At 34.2% G+C, this 27,772-nt stretch overlaps 2 protein-coding genes across 2 annotated transcripts in view; both read right to left on the reverse strand.

Annotated features, from left to right (window-relative positions):
- The window catches only part of LOC106109632 (solute carrier family 22 member 13-like), an 11,545-nt gene extending 8,778 nt beyond the window's left edge, over positions 1 to 2,767 (reverse strand). The window contains exon 1 of the mRNA XM_013291220.1: positions 2,672 to 2,767. The gene's annotated coding sequence lies outside the window, so the exon portion shown is untranslated. The remainder of the gene's footprint in view (positions 1 to 2,671) is intronic.
- Positions 2,768 to 5,870: 3,103 nt separating this feature from the next.
- LOC106109625 (organic cation transporter protein-like) lies at positions 5,871 to 26,952 on the reverse strand. Its single transcript, XM_013291211.1, has 12 exons — positions 26,783 to 26,952; positions 17,359 to 17,826; positions 14,073 to 14,265; positions 13,644 to 13,773; positions 13,200 to 13,328; positions 11,826 to 12,018; positions 11,168 to 11,273; positions 10,369 to 10,619; positions 9,756 to 9,835; positions 9,349 to 9,524; positions 8,731 to 8,903; positions 5,871 to 6,531 (listed from the first exon to the last, which is right to left on the reverse strand). The coding sequence occupies exons 2-12, from the start codon at positions 17,748 to 17,750 to the stop codon at positions 6,345 to 6,347; spliced, it is 2,010 nt and encodes a 669-aa protein (XP_013146665.1). The 5' UTR covers positions 17,751 to 17,826; positions 26,783 to 26,952; the 3' UTR covers positions 5,871 to 6,344.
- Positions 26,953 to 27,772: the final 820 nt, after the last annotated feature.

Consider the following 27,772-nt stretch of genomic DNA (forward strand, 5'->3'; position numbering starts at 1 on the left):
ATACAAAGCACATTCAAGCAAAAAAAAGAGACATTTCAAACATCAGATAAAGTTGTCTATGGAGCAACTTGATTCAGCCCAATGTGCGTCGGTGGCTCAGTGGTTTGAACACTTGACTTGTAACCTACAGGTCTTGGGTTCGAATCTCGCCGTACCAATGTGATTTTCGATTTCTCGAAATTTCGTACATATGTATGTACATAATTTACCCGTCGTTCTTACGGTGAAGGAAAACATCGTGATGCAACCTGTACATATCGGCGTAGAAACTCAAAGTTAGTGAAGATAACCCGCAGTGGGTCAGCGTGGTTGAGTATGACCTAGTCACCCCTTACTTAGAGTAGGCTCCGAGCCCCTCGGTTGGGACGTAGCTGGTGATGATGACGTCTGTTAAAAGTGTAACTTCTCATTTCGTACGTACATAAACAACACAGCATTATTACAATTAGACATGTTCAAACATAATGTTCAGATAACTTCAAAGTGAAGCGACGCGACGTGCGATCGCATAAAAGTATATAATATTTACATTAAAACTATTTACTATAAAGTTTTAATGTGCCTTCATTGTATGGGTGAAGTTGTAGCGTGGATAATATATAGAGATTATAATAGATAAGAATGCAGTTGTATTATTTACAGCAAAAGAAAATATAGACAGAAAATGCACGAAGATTTTCATGTAACACGTCGAGTATTAGTAGAATGCTCCTAATTGGTACAGGGTAACTAACGAGCAACAAACTCCTTGCGAACGTTACATCCCGTAGCATTGGTCAGTACGCACCTAACATTTAAGCCACCTTTCTCTTAGACCTTACTGTAGTATCCTTCTACATTTATATTAAAACGAGCTGTTACCCGCGACTTCGTCTGCGTGGTATTAGAAAACATACAAACTATATAAATTACAAAAAGTTACGTATCCCTCGGGAACCGGACATTTCTCGGGGATGAAGCTTATCCCATGTGTACCCCAGATTTTGTTTTACATCTGTGCCAAATTTCAATAAGATATGTTGAACCGTTGCAGAATGATCGAGTAAACATTAAAAAACTAAATTAATGAATCCCACGGGAACCGTAACTTATCCTGGGATAAAAAGTAACCTATGTGTTCTTCCAGACTATGCTCGAAACCTGTGCCAAATTTCATGGAGATCCGTTCAGCTGTTTAGGCTACAAACGCTAACAAACATCCATCCATCCATCCATCCATCCATCCATCCATCTAAACTTTCGCATTTATAATATTAGTAAGAAGTAAGATATCATTAATTGACATAATTATGAATCTAACTATACATGTAATAAAATTGGTGTGTCTGTTTGTAATATCAAAAGAAAAGTTCCAAATTAGGGAAGATGATAAATTTGCGTTGCTAATAACGAAAAGTGCATTTATTTGTCTGTCTGCCCGCAAGCCGCGTTTGTTTGGAGTAATCTCCGAAACGGCTGTACCGCTTCCGACCGGACTTTCACTGAAGGGTAGCTTACATGGGCATATTATAAGCTACTTTTTTTTCGTAATATTGCGTTGACGAAGTCTCGGGCAACACCTAGTAATTTACAAAACCAGTAAAACTTCGAATTTTTATTTACGCTGTTATTTTAAAATTTATTTAAACATGACTGAACCAAAAAATTCTAATGTACTGTTGAGTGACGTTAACCAGACAAGATTCTTTGTTTATTAATGAAATAGATAATTGTTGTTTCACGAGCCTAACCGTTACTAACAGATGTTAAAAACATAGTGCCATCTCTCTCTCGCTCTAAGGAAAAAACGAAACAACTATTATGTTTCTGTCCAGGTTCAGTAGTGGGAACTTACGATGATGAGTGTGCGTGGATATTATCGATCTGTGACGTCATAACCTTGAAGTAAATATAACTTTGAATGAGTAATATATTGGTTTATGGAACATTCTTTTAAAAATGTTCTTGTCAGTTAGTTTGCGGATTTTCTTTTCAGTTGTTTGTTGTTTCGTTTTACGGCACTTTTTCTATTAGGCATTATATATTAGACGAAAAAAATGTTGGTTGAATTATGTTTAATCTGAAAATATTTGATATACGTAAAACTGCAGACTGTTTAATTTTGTTTTAATTGTTTTCGTCACGGTGTTAAGTTTACACGACTGATTTAAAATGCAAATTATCAACAATTAAGTACGTGATGATAATATTGTTTCAATTTAGTATGCTAACTCACCAAAGTTATAAATGCGAAGGTTTAGATGGATGGATGTTTATTAGAGTTTGTAGTCTAAACAGCTTAACGGATCTCGATGAAATTTGGCATAGATCCAGATCATAGTCTGGAAGAAAACATAGTGTTTTTTTAATTAGAAAGAAAACTAGCAGTTTTAGAATTATTTATCTTTAAATCTACAGCCGCATATCATTAGAAATCAGCCAGTGTTTTACTTGGGAGGTAAAAAACTAAAAAAAAAAAACGTTTGGTGTTTTCAAATAACTGGTATATAAGAATTACTATTTGATGTATTTCAGGCAAATGCGAGGATTTTTTTATTGTGAAATTATTAAAGTGTTATTTAATTCAATAATTTTATCGAATTTTTGGTTGGAATTTTCTTATATTCATCTTTTCTTATAGCTATTTGCAAGTAACGAAATTAGTTTTTTTTTTATTAATTATATCACTTACCCGGTGTTTCAGTAGTTGCCACCAAAGACGCTATAACGGAAGATTTACCAAGAAAAAAAACTACAAGACTTGTGTCTCGTTCGGCTACTGATCGCGGAATGGCGCCCTAACAATTAACTTATTTGCTTTTGTTATGTTCTGTTTCACGACAAACAGATACTTTATATAGTACATGTGTGTTTAGTGACTAAAGTTAATTTATTTTCAGCTGAAAGATAACAGTTTACAGATCAGTAACAATTCTTATTAAACAAAACTAAAAAACTACTAACTAACTAAACTACTTAGGCAACTTAATCGGTTGAACTATACTTGGTTTTGCCTACAAATAGTACTGGTTAGTTGAATCTATGCATTATAAAATTTAAGCGGTGTTTAGGGTTTAGGGGTTTTTAGGGGTAGGGGGGTTTAGGGGTCCAGTTTTTAGCGTTTACTATATACATAACTTTTATGTTAGGGCACCAAAGCATGTGTCTGAGATGCGTATGTTAAGATATGTGGTGTGACAAGAATGGATAAAGTTAGAGTGTGTACATTAGAGGAAGTTGAAAGTAACGCCAGTGGTGGAGAAATTGAGAAGCTAAAGGTTAGCGTGGTGTGGACATGCTATGCGACCAAACGATTTGGACATAAACCATAAAGTATTAATAATGAATGTGGATGGCTACAAAGGAAGAGGAAGACCGAAGAAAGTATGAATGGATTGTGTGAAAGAGGATATGCTTAAGAAAGGAGTGGATTCAGATATGACTGATAGAGATGTATGGAAGAGCAGTACATACTGTGCCTCCGTAAGGGATAAGGGCAAGTGGATTATGATGTTAGGGCAATAAAGTTCTAGTGCAATTCATTCGGATCACATATTAAAGGATCTAGACTAATAAATAGAATAATTTAACATTTTATGATACGAAAATATTCCGTAGCAATGAAAAACAATCCATTTAAAGGAATAAGATAATTCGCATATCCTTACAAGGATTTCGTTGACTTTTATTTTTGAAATTATCAATGTCAAGAGGATAGTGACCCGGGATATTGTTCAAGAGATATTCCACAGTTGCTGTTGCAGAAAAAGTTAAACATCTTTGTCCCTGTTTTTCCTGAAAGAAGGAAAGGGATGGATATGTTTTTGTACTGTTTGTAGAGATGAAATAAAGATATATTTAACATTTCATGAATGTATCTACTGTTACGAAACTACTTTTAACTAACACGACCATTGATTCGTAATGTAGAGTTAGTAATGTATAGAATGTTAATATCGACTCGTATTTTTTTAATTACGGAATTGAAATATCATAGCAGTGCTCTCTAAAGGCGCATGTTACGCTGGAAACGACTTTTGTACCTTGGCTAGAGACACCTATCATAGGGGTGTCTCGATCAACTTTATTATATATGTAGTTAACAAGGATTGGTTCACCTTAAGCCTTAGAACCTACAAATGACTGTTGGAATTATTTAGAAATTTTTATACTATGACTGCTCTAACTTTTCTTAGCTCTGTGTCAAAGACGCGGCTTGTACACTTCAATTAAACTGTAATTGTTCATCGCAACACTTGCAGGAATTTAACCATATTGCATCTTAAAACATGCATTCAAAAGTAACCTTTATTTCCTTTGTATTTCAGTTTAAGTTTATTTAAATTATATCGGTAAATAAACTCTTTTAAAATGCAGTAAGAGAATTGATGTGCAGATTAAAAATGGGAAGGTCGTTTAATATAGTGTTGTTTAAAGTATATATTTATTATGAAAGATCACGGATAAAGATAAATACATATACTTAAGTACATATATGAAGAACTAGCTGTTCCCTTGCGGCTTTATCCGCGTGAAATTATAAAAACTTTTTGACCGACTTCCCAAAAGGAGTACTCAATTCGTCTGTACGTTTTTTTATTGTTTACATTTGTCAAATTCTCAATTGCAAATGTCAAAATAACCGTGACCATAATAAACTTGCTTCCTTAATGTTGGCTTGTATTTTATGATCCCTTTCCCACGTGAAGATTTTTTCAATTTATTTACCCCTAACTTTAATAGTTAGTGTGAAATTATATAGCCTAAAGCGTATCGTAAATGTAGGGCTTTTTAGAAAGAACTATTCAAAAATGTGCTGTGATTGCTGACATCCTATGCCACAAATGTTTACGCTTTATTATATTAGTATAGAAAAGAAATATAGATTGGAAGGAAAAAAAAATTGGGTTTCTTAGAGTAAATGCATGCGATAGGCGTTGTAAGGAGCAAGGGGGATAGATGCCCTAAAACTATTTGCCTAGCTCCTAGCTTAGATCTTCGTTTGGATTTTCCAATGACGGTAGCTATAACTTACCACGAAAACACACTAAGTTTGCTACTGCATAATTTCAAATCATACTTCTAAACGTATAAAATGTTATTTGAATAATTTTATTATCATAAAATCTTTCACAAATAATAAAATTATCATGACTTGTTAGACAAATTAATTTTCTATGTTATGTTAAGGTTTTAGTTACTATTTTTCATAAATAAAACAAACACTACGCAAATCCAGTTTCATCCGGTTATCGCTGGATGACGCAAATTGTTGGAAAACATTCGTCCTAAGGAAATAAACAATTGAATAACAATTTTTGTACACTGAAGTTATGCAAATACGAGTTCACACTGACGAAACATGCGACACTCAACATGTTTGATGCGGTTTTTAAAGATTTTGCCTATCTTATTTGACCAACAAGTTGTTGACAAACATTTTAGTCATTTCCAACTCTACTAATTAGATGAATGGATGGATAGATGGAGGGTATCTATAGTATGAAGGAACCCGTAGACTGCTTACTTTTTTTTAATTCAATGAGGACGGAGAGTAGAAAGCTGATCGTTAAAAAATCGATCATACAGAAGTTTTGAAAATGGGGAATCAACATAATCATAAAAAATAAAAAACAAAAAAACACTATTTTTGTACTATAGTATTTTATTTATACTTTTTATATCACAGATTTGTTTTCCAATTGACCGGATTTTACCGAAATAATGAATTGGCAACAGAAGTTACTGTTGATTATTTTGCTTACACAACTTATAAATAACTTTGAAAATTACTTAAGTCACTACAAGAATAAACAAAAAATATATACAACTATATATATAAATACATCAAATAAGAATATATGTAAAAAACATCAATTTTGTAACTGGTTATTGGTAACATAAAAAAAGGTGGGTATTCAAAAAAAATCGAACATAACGCATTTGTAGTTAAATTTATCGTGACTTAAATAAAATTTTGAAAGTTACTTAAATAATAATTAAACTAAATGCTAAAATAACGTAAAGTCAATTTACAATATACACAAAGCAGGATTTTACATAAACAACTGTCAAAATATAACTAAATACATGTATTTTATATACATATAAAAATTTATACAAACATCTATTTCTCTTCTACTATAAGAATAAATAATTTTAACCTAGCAAAGTCAAAAAAATCAAATCAAGGCAAGAAATCGGGCAAAATCATAAATACTAAGAAATGGTTTAAATTAGGAAACCGGCTATAAGAGAGCTTGAGATAAAATAATTGAATTCATTTTATTATGCTTGCTTACAATAATTTAAAATTTGTACTAAAGTGAAAAAACATTAACATTCGAGATCCATACCTATAAGTGTTATACCACCTCCTTCTTCCTGGTCTCCCGTTTCCTGAGGGAGCCCCTCGCGGAGGCTCTGACGGAGGCCCTGATGGAGGCCCGCGAGCTGATGGCGCTGGGCAGCGCTCTCACGAACTGAGACTCCTCGGTGGCTACTGACGCTCGTTTAATGTACCTCTCTGGACTCTCATCGTTGACCGTTTTCCTATATGATATATTTTTTTTACAAGGTACAGCTGCCACCTGTAATCGCCGAAATGGCGAAGCGATCTCTGCCTATAGACATTTGCCCTTTATCGACGGTGAAGCATATAAAGAGGATATTTCCCCTTCCTATCCGTCAAATTCACGTCCCCTTCCTATTTATTTCTTATAAGAAAAAGAGTGGGAAGGGAAAGGGACTATAGATGGTTAAATTAAAACTCCAATCATGAAGATTAAACCTATTTCAATGTTTTATATAGCAAAGTAATTATGTTACCAACACACTTAAATATAAAAAATCTCATGTTCTAAATTAGTTGAGCAGATGTTTTAATTAATTGTTGGTTATACTGGAAACTATTCAATTTAGGGTTAAGGGGAAACATCCGATCATATCAAAGTATAAACATATTTCAACGGTAAATAGTGCAAAATGACAGTTAAGAAAAGGCCATGTCTCCTGAAACAGTACTGGTTACAGTGGTAAAGTCCGCTTTAATATCTTCGCAGGAATGGGCCGGCTTGCCCGGTGTAATATTACGATCATATAGAAAACAGGTGTGAAGTGGAAGCAATTCCGCCTACAGTCTGATGATAGTCCCTTTCCCTTTCCACCCTTTTCTTAAGAGGAAAGGAGGGGATGGAAAAGTGGATTTGACGGTGGAGACGCATAAGAAGGGGATATATCTTTATGTGCGTCTCCTCCTCCGTCAATGAAGGGTAGGCAACGCATCTGTAATTGCGGATGTTTATGGGCAGCGGTCGCTTTTCATTTCAGTGGATTCAGGCCGCTTGTTCGCTTTATATTATAAAAAAAGTTAGTTCAGGAGATTTGTACAAAATTGTGTTTCAATAAAGATTTTTTTTATAACTTACTAGCTGTTGCTCGCGGCTTAGCCCGCGTCAAATTAAAATGAAAAACATAGCCTATGTTACTCACAGAAAAATTACCTTTCTAATGATGAAATAATTTTTGAAATCGGCCCAGTTTTTGAGTTATTTCAATACATACAAAAATACAGAAATACAAATCTTTCTAATAACATGTTTTAGGGTCAAATCTCACCATCGACTCAAGTAAAATATGCAAACATATTATGGCATTAAATGTGCTTTTTGACCGACTTCCTAAAAGAAGAAGGTACTCAATTCGACTGTATGTTTTTTTTTAATGTGTGTTATACTTTACGAGTTTCAAATGTTTATGTGTATTGTTATTTTAAAAATGTCACATTTAACTGTCGTTTAGTTATTATTGTTTTGTATTAAACAAGTGTATTTATTGTAATAACTAATTTAATCCAGAATATACCGGATTTTTACGTAATAAACATCGCCTTTGTATAGGAAACAGACTATTAAATTTTATGACAGACTAAACATTTACGAGAACATGTAAATGTATTTATGTCATTACGTATTTAAACTTGTTTGTAGTATTTACTTAAGTGATATCTCAAGTTCGAATCCTGAATTTACTACTACTTACGCCTGCGATTCCGCTTGCGTGTATTTAAAAAATAAACAAAAGTCAGTAGCCTATATGTCTTTGCAGACTATCCTCTACATCTATGCCGAATTTCATCAAGAACCGGTCAACGGTTCAGGCTACAAACTCTAACAAACATCCATCCATCTAAACATTCACATCTTACTAATATTATAAATGCGAAAGTCTAGATGGAAGGGCGTTTTTTTAGAATTTTTAGCTTAAACGGCTGAACGAATCTGGGTGTAATTTGACATAGTTTTAGAGTATAATCTAGAAGAACACATAGGATACTCACTTTTGTTTTTTTTAATTCCATTCGGACGGAGTCGCAAGCGAAAGCTAGTATATTATAAATGCGAAAGTCTAGATGGATGGATGTTTTTTTAGAATATTCTAGCCTAAACGGCTGAACGAATTTGGGTGTAATTTGACATAGTTTTAGAGTATAATCTAGAAGAACACATAGGATACTTTGTTTTTTTTTTATTTATTCCAAGCGGACGGAATCGCGGGCGTAAGTTAGTTTATAATATCATAAAATATAAGATAAGATAGTAAGATTGGGACTAAAGAACCTTGGATTTAGCTAAATCTTCACTAAGGGCCTTACTTAAGTAACCAACATTTGATTTTGAGTGCGACTGTAGAAGTTAATTGAAATTACGGTTTTAACTAGATTTTCAAACAAGCTGTAAGTAATGAACATACCTGGAGAAGCAAGGGTTATCCCAGAACTTCTGGTCTTTCCCGAAGTTCTCTCCATCCTGCAGGGTCTGCGGCATCTCTGTGTCCATGGTCTCTGGCAGGAAGAGGCAGAGCAGGCCGCCCAGCACGCCCAGCACGCCCAGGATCAGCAGCGGCAGGTCTTGGGAGATGTTAGCCTGGAACCAGTCACTTGTATGTTAAGTATTTTCTTGAAAATTCCTGAAAGAAGTTAGCAGGTACTGGTGAAACTAAGCTGTTCTGTAGTCCATTATATCTATACTAATATTATAAAAAGGAAAGATTTCTATTTCTGTGTATTCAAATAAATCAAAAACTACTAGGTCGATTCCTAAAATTCTTTGACTGCTAAAAAGCTACGATGTCAGTGAAAAACATTGGTTACATTTTTTTACTATTTTAATTTCACGCGGACGAAGTCACGAACAACGGTTAGTATAGCAATAAAGCGTTTTCGTTTATAATCCTTATAACTAATAATATTAGAAAGTCTAGTTTATTAGAGTTTGTAGCCTAAACTGAATATCTTTGAATACATAAACGTAGAACATAATCTGGAAGAACACATAATTAAGTCTTTTTTTTTAATTTCGCGTTATTTACCAGATAAACGACGAATGGCGCGACAATAGAAGCGACGTAGCCCATAATATGTATGAGGGCGACGCCCTGCGCGCGCACCACCGTGGGCAGCAGCTCCGCCGCGTACTGCAGCCCTATGTTGTAGGAGATGTTCACCGCGAACCGGCCCATTATAGCCAGCGATGCTGACGGACCGCCTGCAAATAAATCATTCGCTCATCATTCAGTCAGGTTATTCATTCAAGTCCTACTCCGTTCACTTACAAATAATTCAGTCATGTATCCCTTCATTCAAGTCCTACTCCGTTCACTTACAAATAATTCGGTCATGTATTCATTCATTCAAGTCTTACTCCGTTCATTTACAAATCATTCGGTCATCATTCAGTCATGTATCCATTCGTTCAAGTCCCACTTCGTTCACTTACCGACCGGCACAGCTGTGGCTAGCAAACTGAAAATACCACTGATGACCATAGAGCCACAGGCTAGCCATCTTCTGCCCCATCTACAAGGACAATTAAAAGTATTATCAACTAAAGCTTCGCTTTAAGAGCGTCAGTGGCTCAGTGATTTAAGCACTTGACTTGTAATCTACAGGTCTTGGGTTCGAATCCAGCTGTACCAATGTGATTATAAATTTCCGAATTTCATATGATCATAATTAACCCGACATTCTTACGATGAAGGAGAACATCGTGATGCACATATCAGCGAAGAAATTCAAAGATATACGAAGTCAACCCGCAGTGGGCCAGCGTGGTTGACTATGGCCTAGTTACTCTCAGATTAGGCTCCGAGCCCCTCAGTAGGGACGTATAATGAGCTGGTGATGAAGATGATGATGATAATCAACTGACATTTATACCTGAGTTAGGCTATAATAATAGCTAACAATTATGAAATGACATTCTCGTTGCTTTCCAAATCAAATGATTGTTGCTAATTTAAACTATAATAAAAGCGCTAAAGATTAGTTAGAAGAAGAATCAGTCAATCAAAATCGAAGTTGTACACAAATTACAATATTCTTTTATTTACCTATCAAGTACTGCTGTCAAAAAGGTATCAGCAGGTAACTCAGTCGCAGAGGCGATGGTGAAGGTAAGGAATATGTCCAAGCCTAGAGAGCCCACATTCCTCACATGACCATCAAACACCAGGGAGATGGCCATCCAGATGATGATGAGAAGAATCGCATTCTTTCTAAGACGAGGCGTCTTAAAGAGATCTAATACGGAGTAACTTCTGGATTCAGCTTCGCTTTCTTTTATAGTTTTTAAAGATGATTCCTGAAAATTATGTAGATTTAAAAGTGTAGAACTCTACTTAGATACGGGTCGTTTTATTCCTTGTGTAATTTTAGAGCTGAAGAGTCCTTAGGTGTATTTGCTCTGAATCCTGGAAGCCATCAAGACGTTGGTTTTGTCTCATCTGGGTGCCTGATATGGAATATGACGACCTTTCCCCAGACAAAATGACTTTCCATTAGCGATATCGATGGAAAAAAAGACAAAATGTGTCAAAACGTATGGAAATTAAAGAAGACTTCTGATTTTATTGTCAGTTCCATATATTTTTGACTTTTTGATCAGCCATGATCGAATGTTACTTTGTAGAGGGCTGTTGTTACTGTTGACCAGTTTGAGACCCTGAAAAGTAATTCTGACGTAGACGCGATATCGTGAGAATTCTTCAACTTGTGACTATGTAAGACATAACAAAGGGAAAACGCGATACAAAAAACAATGTTGATTCCGAAGGCTGTGAATTGGAAATAACTCAATAATGAAAAACAGTGAAAAGTCAAGAAAAATGAACGTATCAAGACGATACTTACAGTGAATTCGTTTAATACTTTGTCTGGTATCTTTGTCTTGTTGATGCGTTCGAACTTCTTCATTATGGTAAGAGCCTTGTCTATTTTACCTTGGGATACTAGCCATCTGGAAGAACACATGAAAGGTACCTTTAAACACTAACATAGCTTATTATTCTAATTAATATTATTTACATAATCTTTAAATCTCCCTAAGGCCGGTTTCCCAGCTACTTAACCATTCGTTAGTGTCAAAGTTATCGAACCAATAACACTAACGAATGCTGAAACATTTTTGCATGGTAGGGCTCGCCCGTCAAAATTCTACGACCACAAAGAAGACACGCGTGCAGTGGAAGTAATTCCGCGTACATTCTGATAAGTGTGGTGTGGGCCTAATATTAGATTTTTTTTTCACCATTTTTGTATACTTTACGGATGGGAAGAGAAAGTGGAGGAGATACATAGGAAGGAGAAATATCCTCTTTGTTTTCGTCTTCTCCGTTGATTAAGGGTAGGTAACGTATCTGCAATTGCAGATGTATAAAGGCGATCGCTTCGCTTTCTCAGCGAACTCGAGTGGCTCGCTCAGTTGCCACCTAAAAATATAAAAAATGTAGCTGGGAAACCGGGTATTAGAGTCATTTCTTTGAATATTGTTGATGTCGAAGTATATCACCTGGCACTCTCAGGGACCACCCAGGGGGTGGCGAGGGCGAGGATGAAGGGCGCGCTGGTGAGGGCCGCGAAGAGCCGCCAGTCGTCGGCCAGCAGCGCGATCCAGGGCAGCAGCGAGGCCGCCAAAGTGAAGAAGAGAGCGATCGACATGTTCGCCACAAACGTCCTCCATTTCGGACCCACGTATTCCAAAACTATCAAACAAATGTTAAGAAAAACCCCGTTTCTTATTTATACTAGCACTTGACTATGATCGAAATCATGTCATATCATATAAAACTAGCTTTCGCCCGCGACTCCGTCCGCGTGAAATTGAAATAAAACAAAAGTGAAATAAAACACCTATGTGTGTGTGAAAGTATGATTAGTATGAAGTATGATGTGAAAGTTACGATGGATGGATGGATGTTTGTTAGCGTTCGTAGCCTAAACGGCTGAACGGATCTCCATGAAATTTGGCATAGGTTTAGAGCATAGTTTGGAAGAACACATTACTACTTTTTATCCCGGGAATAGTTAGTTATTTATATAGTTCGTATATTTTCTAATACCACGCGGACGAAGTTGCGGGCAACAGCTCGTGAACTACTCGTAATATAGAGACACGATCGAAGCATCCTTCGGACCATCGTTAGCTCAGTAAATTCACCCTTCTCTTATGTTTAGTACCACTTGCACTAAAAATAATGAACTTTGCAGTTGTATTAAAACTTAATTTCTATTATATTATCTTTTTGGGGACGAAGATCTTGAGAATATTTTTTTCTCTTTCTAACGATGTCGATCAAGGTTTCCGCCTTGACGACCTAACCTCGTCCTCGTCAGTCTACAGCCTAGATCTATTATAACACTAATAAATACTATATTTACAAAAAAACTGTCATTAATTTGTCTAACTAGTACTGTACAATTATTTCTTTATAAAATATTTTGACTACTTTGCCTCAGTAACTAAAATTTTAAACAAGTTGACTCTCAAGATTCAAACTATTAAGTTAGAACAGTAATTAATTTTGTATCAGAAAAAAACAAAAACGTAAACATCATTAACATTAGTTAGCTTACGCCCGCGACTCCGTTCGCGTAAAATTAAAAAAAAAACAAAAATGATTAACCTATGTGTGGTCCCAGACTATCCTCTACATCTATACCAAATTTCATCGAAATCCCTTTAGCAGTTTAGGCTACAAACTCTAACAAGCATCCATCTAAACTTTCGCATTTTGTAATCTTAGTTTGAATAAGAGTTTTGTTAACCTATTACTATCAACACAAAATAACTATAAAAAAGTAAGATATAACTTTGCCGTTTTCTTTCTTATTTTAAAACAAGTTCTTCCTATAGTATGTTCTTAGAGTGTGTTCAGAATCTTACCGAGGATGTACATCATAGTGAAGCAGTTGTCGAAGGCGAGGCCGACGAGGAAGCGGCACAGCGCGAAGGACCAGAATGTGGAGCAGAACGCGGTGCCCACGCCGGCCATGAACCCTATCAAGTTTGTACCTGGAATAAGAGGAAAGATTTGAATTTTTGAAAGAATTGAAATAACTCAAAAACTAATGGGCCGATTTTAAAAAATTTTTCACCGTTAGAAAAGTAATTTTATAATTTCAGGTAGAAGTCGTAAAATTTAAGTGTTCTTCGTTGTAAGTACTAGACATTTTGTGATTACAATTGATTGTTTGCTTGGTACTTAGAAATCATTTTATTCTTAAAAGATATATTCTGAAAGTTATTTGAGATCATAATCTTCCCACTTCCATGCAGAGCTGTCGGTCAACCTCTAGAAATGGAGGGAAGAAGAGGGGATATGCTCACCAACTAACGCCGGTATCCGGCCGTACTTGTCAGCTATCCAGCCGAACACCAAGCCGCCGACAATGGCCCCGCAGAAGAAGATAGCCTGTGCGGTTGCAGGCAGGTTGTCCCTCTCACACACCCAGTCCAACTAAATAGATAAGTCATTCATAAAACTGCTTAAAGACACTTCTTTTTACATGTAGTTAAATAATTTATTTCAGAAAAACTGTATACATCTTATTTCTTCTTTCGATATTATAAATGCGAAAGTTTAGATGGATGGATGTTTGTTAGAGTTTGTATCCCAAACGGCTGAACGGATCTAGATGAAATTTGGCATAGACGTATAGGGGAGTCTGGAAGAAGATATAGGTTACTCACTTTTGTGTTTTTAGCTGCACGCGGACGGCGTCGCGGGCGAAAGCTAGTAATAAAATTCATTATTACCTCAGATGCGATAGTGTCATAGGGCACATCGCTCTTGTTGTATTCCCAGCCGTGAGCGCAGGGCACAGTGGGCCACTCGTCGTCGGGCGTGGTCCGGCCCTGTGCGAGCGCCGCCGCCCAGTCCGCGGAATACATACGACATCTGTCATGAGAGTACGGACCCTCGGACTTTGGTGGTATTGCTAATGCTCGCCTGGAAATAAGATCTAATACTAAAATCTTTTATTTTTATGTCTGTTAATCATGATAAAGGAAGTCCAAACTGTTTGGTTCCATTTTTTAATCTCATTGTAATTTAAACGCCTGTCATACTTTTGCCGCAAATGCACAAATAAGCGATTACATATTTATAAGTTCAAAGCATACTGCCTTTCTTGTACCTTTGTCGATATGTTCAATACACCCTCTCCTAACTAAATCTAACATTCCTTCATTCGTTTTCCATCTTCGATAATAAATATTCAAATTTCAGTACTAATGTAATCAAAGTGGCAATAAAAACATTCGCTAGCATTTTATTAACAAACTAGCTGTTGCCCGCGACTTCGTCCGCGTGAAATAAAAACTATTAAGAAATATGGCCTATGTTACTCGTTGATAACGTAGCTTTTTAACGGTGAAAGATTTTTTAAAATCGGTCCAGTAGTTTTTGACTTACTTTTTTTTTGAATACATACAAAAATACAAATCTTTCTCTTTATAATATTAGTAATAATATAGACTAGCTGTTCCCGTGCGACTTCATCTGCACGTAATTATAAAAAAATTATTTTATTGTTTACATTTGTCAAATTATCAATTGCAAATGTCAAAATGACATGTCTTGACAAACCATGATTACCTTGCTTCCTTGATGTTGGCAGCAACTTAAGGTCTCTTTCCCACATTAGGTTTTTTTTCCAAAAAATTACCCCCCAAGTTCAATAGCGTGAAAATATATAGCTTAAAGCGTGACGTAGGTGTAGGGCTTATTATTAAAAGAAATAACTATTCAAAAATATGCTGTAATTGCTGACATCTTAGGCAACAAAGATGTGTGGTTACGCTTTATTATATTAGTATAGATATGAACCAATTTAACCACTTTTTGATACGTGTCAAGTTGACGTGACTACAAGACGCTTTAAGTCTAGCCAACAAAAACGTGAACCAAGGTCCACGCGGTACGAAGGCCCTTCCTGCATCTAATGGACTTTGAACAGATCCGTGATTTCGGTGAATTTAACCTATCTACTATTAGACACGATCAGTTTGTGCGTGTTTATTATACTTGATAGAATAAGTAAAAGTAAGAATTAATATTACACTGCTCAGTCACATTATAACGCGAATATGAGTAGTCAGTAGGAGGAGAGTATTTTACCGAAAAATTATCATACACAAGCTGATGCTCCCTACTTCAGCCGCATGAAATTAAAAAAATATAAAAAGCTATTTTACTCATGCCAATAACCCTATGTTGCTCACTAATTAAGTAGCTTTTTAATGGGAAAATATTTTTTTTAAATCGGCCCAGTAGTTTTTAAGCTATTTCAAAAGATACAAAAATACATACTTTCCTCTTTATAATCTTACTAATATTATAAAGGCGAAAGTTTCGATGGACGGATGGATGGATGGATGTTTGTAGTCTAAAGGGCTGAACGTATCTCGATGAAATTTGCAATAGAGGTAAAGTATAGTCTGGAAGAACACATAGGCTACTTAGTTTTTTTTTTAAATTCCACGCGGAAAGTGTCACGGGCGAAAGATAATATTGTATGGATGTTTTGTTACTACGTGATCTCAAAATGATTTGGGATCCCGATAAAATATGGCTTAGTTATACTTTAGAATAACACAGCCAACAAATTAAGTTTTTTTTATTCCTGGGCTAGCAAAAAATGCTAAGCGATAATAAAACGATCAAAGTTTTTTTCACATTTATTTCAAGATATTTACTAAACATTACAAATATGCAGAGTATAACAGTTAATTATAAAAGACAAACAAACAAAAGAATAAAATTTTATCGTCTGTTAGTGTTTTAGAAAATAAAAAATATTCTGTAAAATAATTCTTAAAATCCAAGACATAACCATAAAAACCATAACTGTAAGTATACATAAACGTGTTAAAGACCGTAACATGTGCGTAACATGCATATACACGCAATTTTTATATTAACAGTGAACTTGGATAGAGGTCAATTGTATAATTTAGTTGCGAACGCCGGGGTCAGAAATCGCGTGTAATGAATGAGACTTTTACCACTGCAAAATAAGCAGTAAACAAATTATAATATTTAACTAGCTTTTGCCCACGACATCTTCCACGTGGAATTAAAAATAAAACAAAAGTGAGTAGTCTATGCAAAATTACATCGATATCAGTTCAGCCGTTTATGCTACCTCTTACAAACATCCATCCATCCAAACATTCGCAATTATATTAATTAGTAAGGAAAAAATGGCAATAAACGAAAACTCTAATCATATCTTTTTTATTCTCACCTATTTGAAATAAAGAACGCTATAAAATTATAAAAATTATAACGTAAAACATGAAAAGACAGTAAAAAATTAAAATACGTAGTTAATAATTTATTTATTACTTTTTCTACTAGCACACTGTTTACCATATTACGGAAACTAATAAAAAATTCGGAACTAACTATTACACGCTTGATTCAACTCTACCAAAGGTCATTATACAATACTTTGACATAATCGAGACAGATCGCTTTTTGTTTTGCTGCAAAAAAATTCAAATTCAGTTTAAACGCCATCTATTGTGTGTTTAATTTAATTTTAAATGAAAAAACTGAAAATGTTAAATGTAACGAATAAATTATCCCATAATTGTTTAAAATAAATTACAATAAATGAATGAAATGTTAATTTACATTTAATTTAAACGTTTTTTATTTTACTTGCATTGATAATGAGATTTATCGAACAGAATCTTATTAGAAAATTATCAGACGACTTTCGTGACAAAATCTAATAGATCTTGTTTACACGAAAAGGTATTATAAAATTAGCATTTATTTAATCTTCGTTTTACGTAATTGGTACTTGGAATTTCTTAATAGATATTGATTTAAAATGAAACTGTGTCCTACATTTTGTTATTTCGATTGAATCATTCAATTTGAAAGATGAATCATACCTCAAGAGGAAAGAGATAGAGTGAGTCAAATCTATGTGTTAGAACAGGCACTTTTGCTAGTGTTCTGTGTTGCATACAAACGCACAAAATTCAAACTTAAACGCAAAAATCCGTTTTTTTTATTTTATATACTAACCTTTCTTCAACTGTCAAGTTAGCCAGCTCAGGAACCCAGCACCAATGTTGCTCAGGAACGATGGTCATAAATATTTGTGAAAAATAAACAAATGCGACAAAAAACGCAAACGGTATCATTAACAGGAACAACATTTTCTGATACAACCCGAACTCTCCCACGTATGGTAATAAATCATCAAAGTCAGTTGGCTTCTTTGTACTATCATTGTTATTTGTTATATCACTTATTTTATTTGTTACATTACTTGTATTATCTGTGCTGTCGTTTGTGAACGCTTTGTTAATAAAACTCCCGCTCAAATCGATGTTTGACAGGTTGTTGTCTATGCCCGCGCTTTGGCGGGAATCACTCTCCTGCTCGCAACAAGGAGTTCGCTCTTGTGGCGCCATCTTGTTTTTCGTATAATTTTAAATGCTTCTTTTTCGTTGGATATTGTACATGCTCTATTTAATCTTAAGTGAATATCTGTAACAAAAAAAAAAACTATTAATAGTTCCATTATAAATTGCATAAACGATTAAAAATTGTATAAAATAAAAATGTTGTTATATTGTTCGCGTCACATCTTGCACTCTCATTCACGTCTAAATCCAAGTTATTGTTTTTAAATTCAAATAATGTCTTTTATTTTCTTAGTGGCCAGTTAGATATTCATCATTATTAAATATTCATCTACAATATTTTAGCAAATTAAACAATGATAATTTTACAATAAATTACCTTATAAAACATTACTTAATGGTAATATTAACTTTTAATGAATGGAAATATATTTATAATTGTTGTCAGCGCCATCTATGATCAATTATTTCTTAACTAAAGAATTTTAATTTTATTAAAACTTAAATAAAATTGAAAGTGGTTTCAACAGACAAATGGATCATATCGTATCGTAAAATAAATTAAGTCATTACATTGTTCAGCAACCGAGAAATGCTGATGTACAGTTAATTAGCTAAATCCTCTGATTAAATGAATTAAAATTGTTACGAATGGCGTTTATTTCCTGAATTTGGCTGCAAAAATTATTCAACTATTTAATAATTTATGTTTTAATCATTGTTAGTAAAGATTATCTAGCAGTTAATTGTTTTTAAAAGTAAATAACACAGATTATATAAAACTTTATTGGTTATGTGTCATCTGTCAAAGTGGCTTTTTAAAGGATTAAATATAACAACATTATTCAATGTTTATACGAAGAATTTAAATTATTTTTAATGCTAGTATAATCTATTGCATTATTAAATACAGTAGTAATAAAGAACAATAGGTTACATAAACGTTGCATTACAAGCGGTTTGCATATTGTTAACTACTAGAAGTACCTAGATACACTAGATAAGAAATAGACTCTGTATTATTTATGTCATACGCTTAGTTCTGTTTAAATGTACAGTTTAACTGATATTTAGAAGACACGCATAGTTTTAACTGGACAGTTGAAGTCTACAGTGAAAACTGACATTTAGATCAGAGCGACCATAACGGTCTTTAAAGGAATGTAGAGATTAAAAAGTATTGAGTTGTACTCTCCTGTCAAAAACTATAAAAAATTACTGTTTCTCGGTTAAAAAAATCATATTTCTATATTTTTCTATATATTTATTTGATGTTCATTAAAATAATCTAATTCAAATTTGATAGAACATCTATACTAATATAATAAAATGTAAACACACACTCCTTTGTGGCGTAAGATGTCAGCAATCACATCATATTTTTGAATTATTCCTTTTCTAATAAAAAGCCCTACACTTACGTCACGCTTTAGGCTATTTCTTTTCACGCTATTAAACTTAGGGGTAAATAAATTGAATAAAAACGATAAGCTACATGCTGCCAACATCAAGAAAATAAGATTGCCATGGTTTGTCATTATGTCATGTCATTTTGACATTTGCAATTGATAATTAGACAAATGTTAACAATAAAATTAAACTTTTATAATTATATGCGGACGAAATCGCACGGGAACTGCTAGTATTGTATGGTCATTATTTTAGGTTATGATGCATGTTAAAATAAACACAAATGACAACGACTGTCTTGATACAACCTCGAGAAATGAATGCACTAACTGTTGCAATAAACTTTAAAGACATACGTTATCGAAGTTGAGCAATCGGACATTTAAATCGTGACTCTTGAGTATACTATAAGCAAGAGACAATAAAGAATTTTAAATAGACTTACTTACTTCGAACTTCTTACTAATATTATTAATGCAAAAGTTAAATGGATAGATGGATGTGTGTTGTGAGTTTGTACCCTGTAGAGGATAGCCTGGAAGAACACATAGTCTACTTACTTGTTTATTTTTAATACCACGCGGATGGAGTCGCGGGCGAAAGCTTATAGAGTCATATTCTGAAGGGATAATATGGTGGTATTCTGCGATATGGCTGGTGTTATCAAGGGGCGTGGAAATGCCAGCAAACACATCTTCATTATCAATATTTTTTTTTAACTTTGATATTGTCATGTTTTTAAAATCCGAACATAACAGATGGTTACGTCATAGGTCAGTCATCTCGCATTTTTTTAACATTTTTTTCATGTTATGTTTATATTTAATAATGAAATAGGAAGAAGACATTACATATTTTTAGATCTTTGATAAAATACCTATTTCTATCTAGTTTTTAGTGTTAATTTTTTATTTATATTCGTTAATAATAAACTAGGAAACGATGTAGAGCGTTGAAATATAAAAGCGCTTTATTTATAAGTTTTTTGTTGATTTTATTAAGAAGTAGGAAACTGTAACTTAAATCAAGGTCTTTGCCATAAATTACGTTAACGTTATAACGTCTTCTAACACTTACTTACTGTTTATGTCACACTCAGAGATATTTATTGGTCAATTAGGATGTACTTATAGTACGAAAGGTCTACATTTATGCTGTAAGTCTATTAAACACCTATTAACATAGGTTTATTTTTCTATAATAGAAAAAGGAATTTTTATTTGTTTTATAGTCAAGTCTTTATGCGAAATGCCAAATACGAACTGCAGCTCATCGTACAAGCCAAGATCCACAGAAAGCGAAATGTAGGTCGAAGAAGAACGTCCTGGCTCAAAAACCTACGCCAGTGGTGGAAAGAGCACCCGTTCACTTTTCAGAGCCGTGGTGTCAAGAACGAAAGTCGCCCGAATGATCGCCGAACTTCGGAAGAAGATGGCACTTAAAGAAGAAGAAAAATAGTCTAGGGTATAGCACGAAAATTTGAGCTATAGTAAAGTCATCTTTATATGACATTTGTGCGGTGTATCGAGGGGTACATCAACAAATCTCATATAATTTTCGTGCTAGCTCCTTGTCAGATTTTAATTCTAGTCGTATTATAAACTAACAAAGTTACCAATTAATCTCTGGTTTCACTAAACTCCATTCGTGAACTTTAAATAATTCTAATCCATTAAATTTGACATACTATACGGTTAAAAAACTATTTTCCAATGTCCGAACTGAACACCTGGTCAAATTACTAGATAAATCACAATTACTGTTTCTTTAGTAGGAGCACAATACTTTGCAGCAAGATCAGGGTAATCCAAAATTTTAGTTCCCTTCGAATTAAACTTTTACACTTTGTCACATATACTATATAAATTATAACACGGCTAAACTCACGTGATGCCTACACCGAATGTTATCACGTGAGTTTAGCCGTGTTATAATTTATATAGTATAATGTCTCACGAAAGTTTTAATAAGTTAATTGTCACATATAGTTGTAACTTGTAATCCTCTTTAGGTGATATTAAATCAAAATAAATAGCTCTATCTTTTACTACTGTATTTGGTCAACTAAGGGAGACCCTCAGTTTAAATCAGCATAAACACTCTTTCTTCGTATAGCATTTAAGTGTCCTCTCACTTAGTCCTATTTATTACTGATTTGTGGTCACCCTAATGTAACTAGATGTAACGTCAAGGCCTCTTGCGCAAACTTTACAACTATTTGTTATGTAGTCTTTGTCTCTGCTGCAAGGATCCGGCCACAATCGTGACTTTATACTGATTTATGTTATAACTAACTGTTGCACGCGTCTTCGTCCGCGCAGAAATAAAAATTGTAATTAATATAACCTATGAAGAGTATTGTGTGGACGAAGTCGAGGGCAACAGCTAGTAGTAAACATGCAACGTAAAGAACATTGTTTACGGATACAATAGCATTATTTCTAGAGCCCGCTTTAACATCTTCGCACGAATGTGACGGCTCGCCCGGTGTAATACCACGACCACACAGAAAACAGGCGTGAAGTGGAAGCAATTCCGCGTTTCTTCTGATGAGTGTGGTGCCGGAGGCCTAATTTTAGTCCCTTTCCCTTTCCACCCTTAAGTGGAAAGGATGGGAACGACAAGGGGATTTGTCGGTGGAGGAGACGCATAGGAAGGGGAAACGTCCTCTTTATGTGCGACTCCTCCTCCGTCAATCAAGGTTAGGCAACACATCTGCAATTGCGGATGTTTAGGCGGCGGTCGCTTTCCATATCGGTGGACTCAGGTGGCCGCTCGCTCGTTTGCCTCCTTATATTATAAAAAAAGCCAGTATGGCATACGCATTGTTCATCATCATCATCTCCCCTGCCTTATCCTACTCCCGTAGGGTCGGCGCACCGGGTTTTCGTCCTCCAAAGCATTCTATCATCCGTCATCTCAGTCATCACTCCCTTCTTGATCATGTCACCTTTCACGCAATCCATCTCTTTCTAGATCTTCCTCTACCGATGTACCCTTCCACATACATAACTAACATCCTTCTTGTTACATGCGATTCATCCCTTCTCATAACATGCCCATATCACTCTAACCTTTTACTCCTTATTTTCTCAACCACTGTTATTGTTACTTATTGTTATTGTTACTTATTGTTATTGTTACTTATTGTTATTACTTTTAATTAAGCTTATATAATGAGAAGTTGTTTTAAATAGTCATATGAATTCGTTGTTTTTACTAATTTTAAGATCTCGAAGAAATTCTAAACTCTCTGTCAATAGTAGGGTGATTTATTTATGAATCGTTAATCATAAATGTTGAGAATCGACCGTTAATTCGTGCTACAATCTTATATAAAAAACCCACGCAACTATGTATATCCTAGGATCTATCGCGTTTTATCTTACTAACTAGGTTATATCAGCCTTTAGTAATTGTAAACAATACACGTGAACAAACTATTAAATAACCTAAGTTGCATTCACTTTTGTTGACTGAACCTAACTTAATTACTGTGCTACTATTAAAACTAACCAATAAAACACAGGTAAACATTCTACTGTTAAAAAAAATAACAAAATGTATTGTTATTTTCTGTCCTTCTAACCTCTTTGCGATAAAAAATAAGATTTAAAATTGCTTGTAATTGCTGCAAAAGTAATTGTGTGAAATTACAAAATTATATAGAATTGAATGTCGATCGAAATTGGACTTTATTTTAAAGGAATAAGGGATAATAACAATTTTTTGGAATGCAAATATAATTTTGTCGCGGCGCGGTGGCAGTGACCCCGATGCGCAGCGATCACGAAGCAATTGTTCGCTTCTCGGTCACCACGGATGTGAGAAAATGTGGAGTGGCCAACATTTTATTAACAAATTATTTAATTAAAATTTTAATAAACTTAAACATGCCATAATAAATGTTATATCATTTCAAACTAAGACATAGACCTAATTAAATATTTTATTATAATAGGAAGTGGATACTAATGATCAGAGCAATGCACCAAAGTTTTTGTTTGTATGAAATTTATTATTATCAAATAGTGCGAAAGTTTAGTTCGTTGATTTTTTAATTTAATAATTACTTTGTGCATTATAAGATACTAAATCCGGTCAGATTGCAAACGTTAATTGGTTATTAAAAAAAAAACTTCTATTAATAGTGAATAATTCCTAAAATTTTCTACAAAATAACTACGTGACTGAACCGTGACTAAGATAAGCAAAGGAGAAACGGAAGTATTTACGAGATCTTTTTGATCTTTTTAATAAATTACCGCATCCATTAATTTTAGAATCGTTGTCACGCACCCGTGAATTACAGCACAATGCATTTCCTTGAATCCGAAGCCTTCATTGCAAGCTCTAACGATCACTGAACGGATTCAATCCTTACAGATTCAATAGGAATAAAAAACCTTTATTTCCATCATGTATTCAAATCAATTACATTTTCTTATTTCCCATTTTCGTTTCGTAAAAGTGTCAATTGATTTTTTTAGGAAATCAAACGTGCGGAAATACTTTTTGTCATACCAAAGGTACTATAACCTTTTGGTGACTAAAGTATCACAATGAGAAAGCATAAAGGTCAGAAAGAGACAAAATTTAGATACTTTAGATACAATTTTTTTTTTAACATAACATGGCAAACGAGCAAGCGGCCACCTGAATCCGCCAAAATGGCGAAGTGACCGCTGCCCATAGACATCTGCAATTGCAGATGCGTCGCCTACCCTTATCCGACGGAGGAGGAGACGCACATAAGGAGGATATTTCCTCTTCCTATGCATCTCCTCCATCGTCAAATCCACTTCCCCTTCCCATCCTCTTATAAGAAAAGGGTGGTAAAGAGAAAGGGACTTAAATTAAGGCCTCCAGCACCACACTCATCAGACGAAACACGGAATTGCTTCCATTTCACGCCTGTCTTCTGTGTGGTGGTGATATTACACCGGGCGTGCCGGCCCATTCGTGCTAAGATGTTAAAGCGGGCACTACCACTGTTGAACTACCACAGTTGCGCTGCTGGCATTTTTTCAAGAAGCTCCCTAAGTATGACCCTGTTTACCGCTTGTCTTCTTGTTGGTACTTGGGTTAAAATGCAAGTTAGGTTATGCTTACTCACCATTTTTCTATTTGAAATAGAAATGTGATGAGAATTGTGTTTTGGGATTATATATAAAACGTGAGAATGCTACTAAATAGTTTTATTCATTGTTTTATTAGAGAGTTTAGCCTTGAAAACTAACAACAATTAAAAATAAAGTCTGTAATTTTATCTAATACAAATCATAAATTAATCTGATTTTGAGTTCATTATTTTTTTTTATTTTTTCGAAAAAATAATTACCATATCGTTATGTAACCTCGTTTCAAGGATTTTAGAATATAATTTATCTATGCGGAAATTAGTTAACGTCGCAAAATATTATGATTTCAAGGTACTTGTTATTCGGCTTTCTTCTCTTTCGGTTTTTTTCTGCACACGCTACTCTTGTAACAAAATCAATTGATAATTTGGACACTGACCGATCAGTTTAGTATAGTTACTATTTAAATCTGTTTGTTACTTCATACGAATATTAAATATTATATTATAAATGCGAAAGTTACGATGGATGGATGTTTGTTAGCGTTTGTAGCCTAAACGGCTTAACGGATCTCCATGAAATGGCACAGGTTTAGAGCATAGTCTAGAAGAACACATAGGCTACTTTTTATCCCGGGATAAGTTACGGTTCCCGTGGGATTCATTAATTTAGTTTTTTAATGTTTACACGATCATTCTGCAACGGTTCAACATATCTTATTGAAATTTGGCACAGATGTAAAACAAAGTCTGGAGTATACATGGGATAAGCTTCATCCCCGAGAAATGTCCGGTTCCCGAGGGATACGTAGCTTTTTGTTATTTATATAGTTCGTATGTTTTCTAATACCACGCGGACGAAGTCGCGGGCAACAGCTCGTAATCTATATTACAATAAGAGCGCGCGCACACCTTAGACTAAATTATCGCACAACTTTTTGTTTGTATGGACGTGCGCACACTACTCGATTTTTAGTTGTGTAACAGTTGAATTGGCTTCGAAACAATCGACAATCGCACAACAGTTGTGGCTTAGTTTGGTCAAAGTTATGCGCCCGCTATCAATACCAAATTTTCTTAAAGTTTAAGGCCCTTTCACACTGACCGCATTTACAATTATCTTTTTTATACTTCTATTCGAATATAATAAAGCGTAAACACACATTTCTCTGTTGCCTAAGATGTCAGCAATCACAGCTTATGTTCGAATAACTCTTTTTTTAATAAAAAGCCCTACACTTACGTCACGCTTTAGACTATAAATTTACACGCCGTTAAACTAAGGGGTAAACATTTTGGATAAAAACCCTAATGTGGGAAAGAGACCATAAGTTGCTGCCAACATCAAGGAAGCAAGGTTGTCATCATGTCATGTCATTTTGACATTTGCAATTGATAATTTGACATATGAAATATATCACAAATTAAGTTTTTATAGTTTTGTGCGGATGAAGTCGCATAGGAACAGCTAGTAAAGAATAAACCCACATATGGTAAATATTGATGTTGTCGAAAGATATCCCCTGAGTTTAGTAGGAGTTTGACATAATATTATTAGGAAGACGAAGTAGTTAGTACTTTATAAGTACCGTATTTTAACTGTCAATAAAACTGTATCTATTGTTATTTTGCACTTTAACTGAACAGTTTGACTGTTCATATCGTTATAATGCCAATGATATAAAAGTAATTCGTAAACATAGAAATACAAAACGTATATATTATGTTTTGCGAAATGTTTTCGAAGATAATTTCAGTATAGTCAATTTAAATGGCAGTGTGAAGAGTTCTTTATTTTTTAAACGAAATTATATTTGTTTTTGACAATTAATTTTGAAGATTATGAAAAAAATGTTTATTAAACGAATTGGTTAACTTGTTTTAATTTATTCCAATTATTTGGTTAATTTTAACAATTGCGACAATTTGAGTTCAAGTGCGGTTAAATTATGTGAAATATAGCAACTTAATATGGTTTGCTTTAACATGAATCATAACATAAATTTAATATTTTACTTGATAGTTTTCTTAAAATTAGTTCAATAATTTTATGTTTACTTTATTATCTATACTACTGTTACAAAGAGGAAAGATTTGTATGTTTGTATGTGTAGAAATAAAAAGTACTGGGCGGATTTCAAATTTATTTTACCATTAAAAAGCAACGTGTAACGGTTATAGAAAGAAAGAAAGAAGGAAGAAAGAAAGATATTTCTTTCTTACATAGGGTATACTTCTTATTATTTTTTTTTAATTTCATGCGGGCAAAGTCGCGAGCAACAGCTAGTTATTTAATAATTGTTGCTAGTTTATTAATTTAGTATTTGTGATGCAATTTTTAACTTTTTATACATCTTTTTTATTGCTTATTTTTGGGATAAAATTTTTGGCGGCTTTACGTGATGTAATATGCGAATCATTATTATGTCCTAGTTTAGTGACAGCTGTCACAATATAGAGATGTTATCCAATTCGTATTTTTTCCAGTGTCAAAGATGTACATTCAATTGTCTATGGTTTCTTAACTTTTTAATTAATGATTATTATTAATTAATAATTCCATTACATTAAAAAAGCATTTTAAACTTACCGATTTCCTTTTATCAAGGTTTTCAGTACACTCAGAATTAAAAAAAATCACAACACTATCCAAAATTAAAACCGTGAATAACACAAGTAACTAATAGATCACATAAATTTACTTGATAACCTAAGCAAACGCAGCGTCCGCCGCGCCTACCCGACTGGCCGACTTCGCGCCAACCGTCAGCTTAAGTAACTGCCTAACTTATATCATTGAACATAACTTGACGTAATCAACCGCTAAATAGACCATTTTTATTTGACCTCCAATCCTGTAATATTCGTTTAATAATTTCCTAAAATTTTACCACTCTTTATTCACTGCCAATCGTCAATTATTTGAACCTAAAACTTACAATAGTTTTAAACGTAAATTAAAAAGTGTTGAAACCATATAAAAACTAAACCACGGGAGGATCGTATGGGAATACTTAAAGGTTATTTCTGATTCTGATCATTTACTTCTGTATTCTATAGCTCTGTGGTCCACTGTCCATGCTTCAAGTACACATAGTTCGCGGGCTAGTTCAAGAATTTTGTTTACGTATGCCGAACATGTATTGACCATGAAATTTAATTTAACTACATACAGTTAGAATTAAATCACGCCTTACGTCTTCAAAGTTTACAAATAAAATGTTAAAAATTAGTAGGTTTTATTGATTTTATGCGAAAAAATCCATTTATAGATCTATTAAAATGAAAACTTGTACCAACATAACATAGATTGTTAGAGCGAGCACCGTAATGTACACCTGAAAATAAACTCTCGCACAACTGTTTAGTCGCACATTGATTCCTATGAGCTTATGTAGAGGTGACATTACTCGATTTTTAGTTGTGCAACTAAACAGTTGAATGGGCTGCGAAACAATCGACTATCGCACAACATTTGTGCTATAGTTTAGCCAAAACGAGCTGTTACCCGCGACTTCGTCCGCGTGGTATTAGAAAACATACGAACTACATTAATAACAAAAAGCTACGTATCCCTCGG

This window comes from Papilio polytes, unplaced genomic scaffold (genome assembly GCF_000836215.1).
Source record: "Papilio polytes unplaced genomic scaffold, Ppol_1.0 DF821122.1, whole genome shotgun sequence".
In the NCBI taxonomy this organism is placed as follows: Eukaryota; Metazoa; Arthropoda; class Insecta; order Lepidoptera; family Papilionidae; genus Papilio; species Papilio polytes.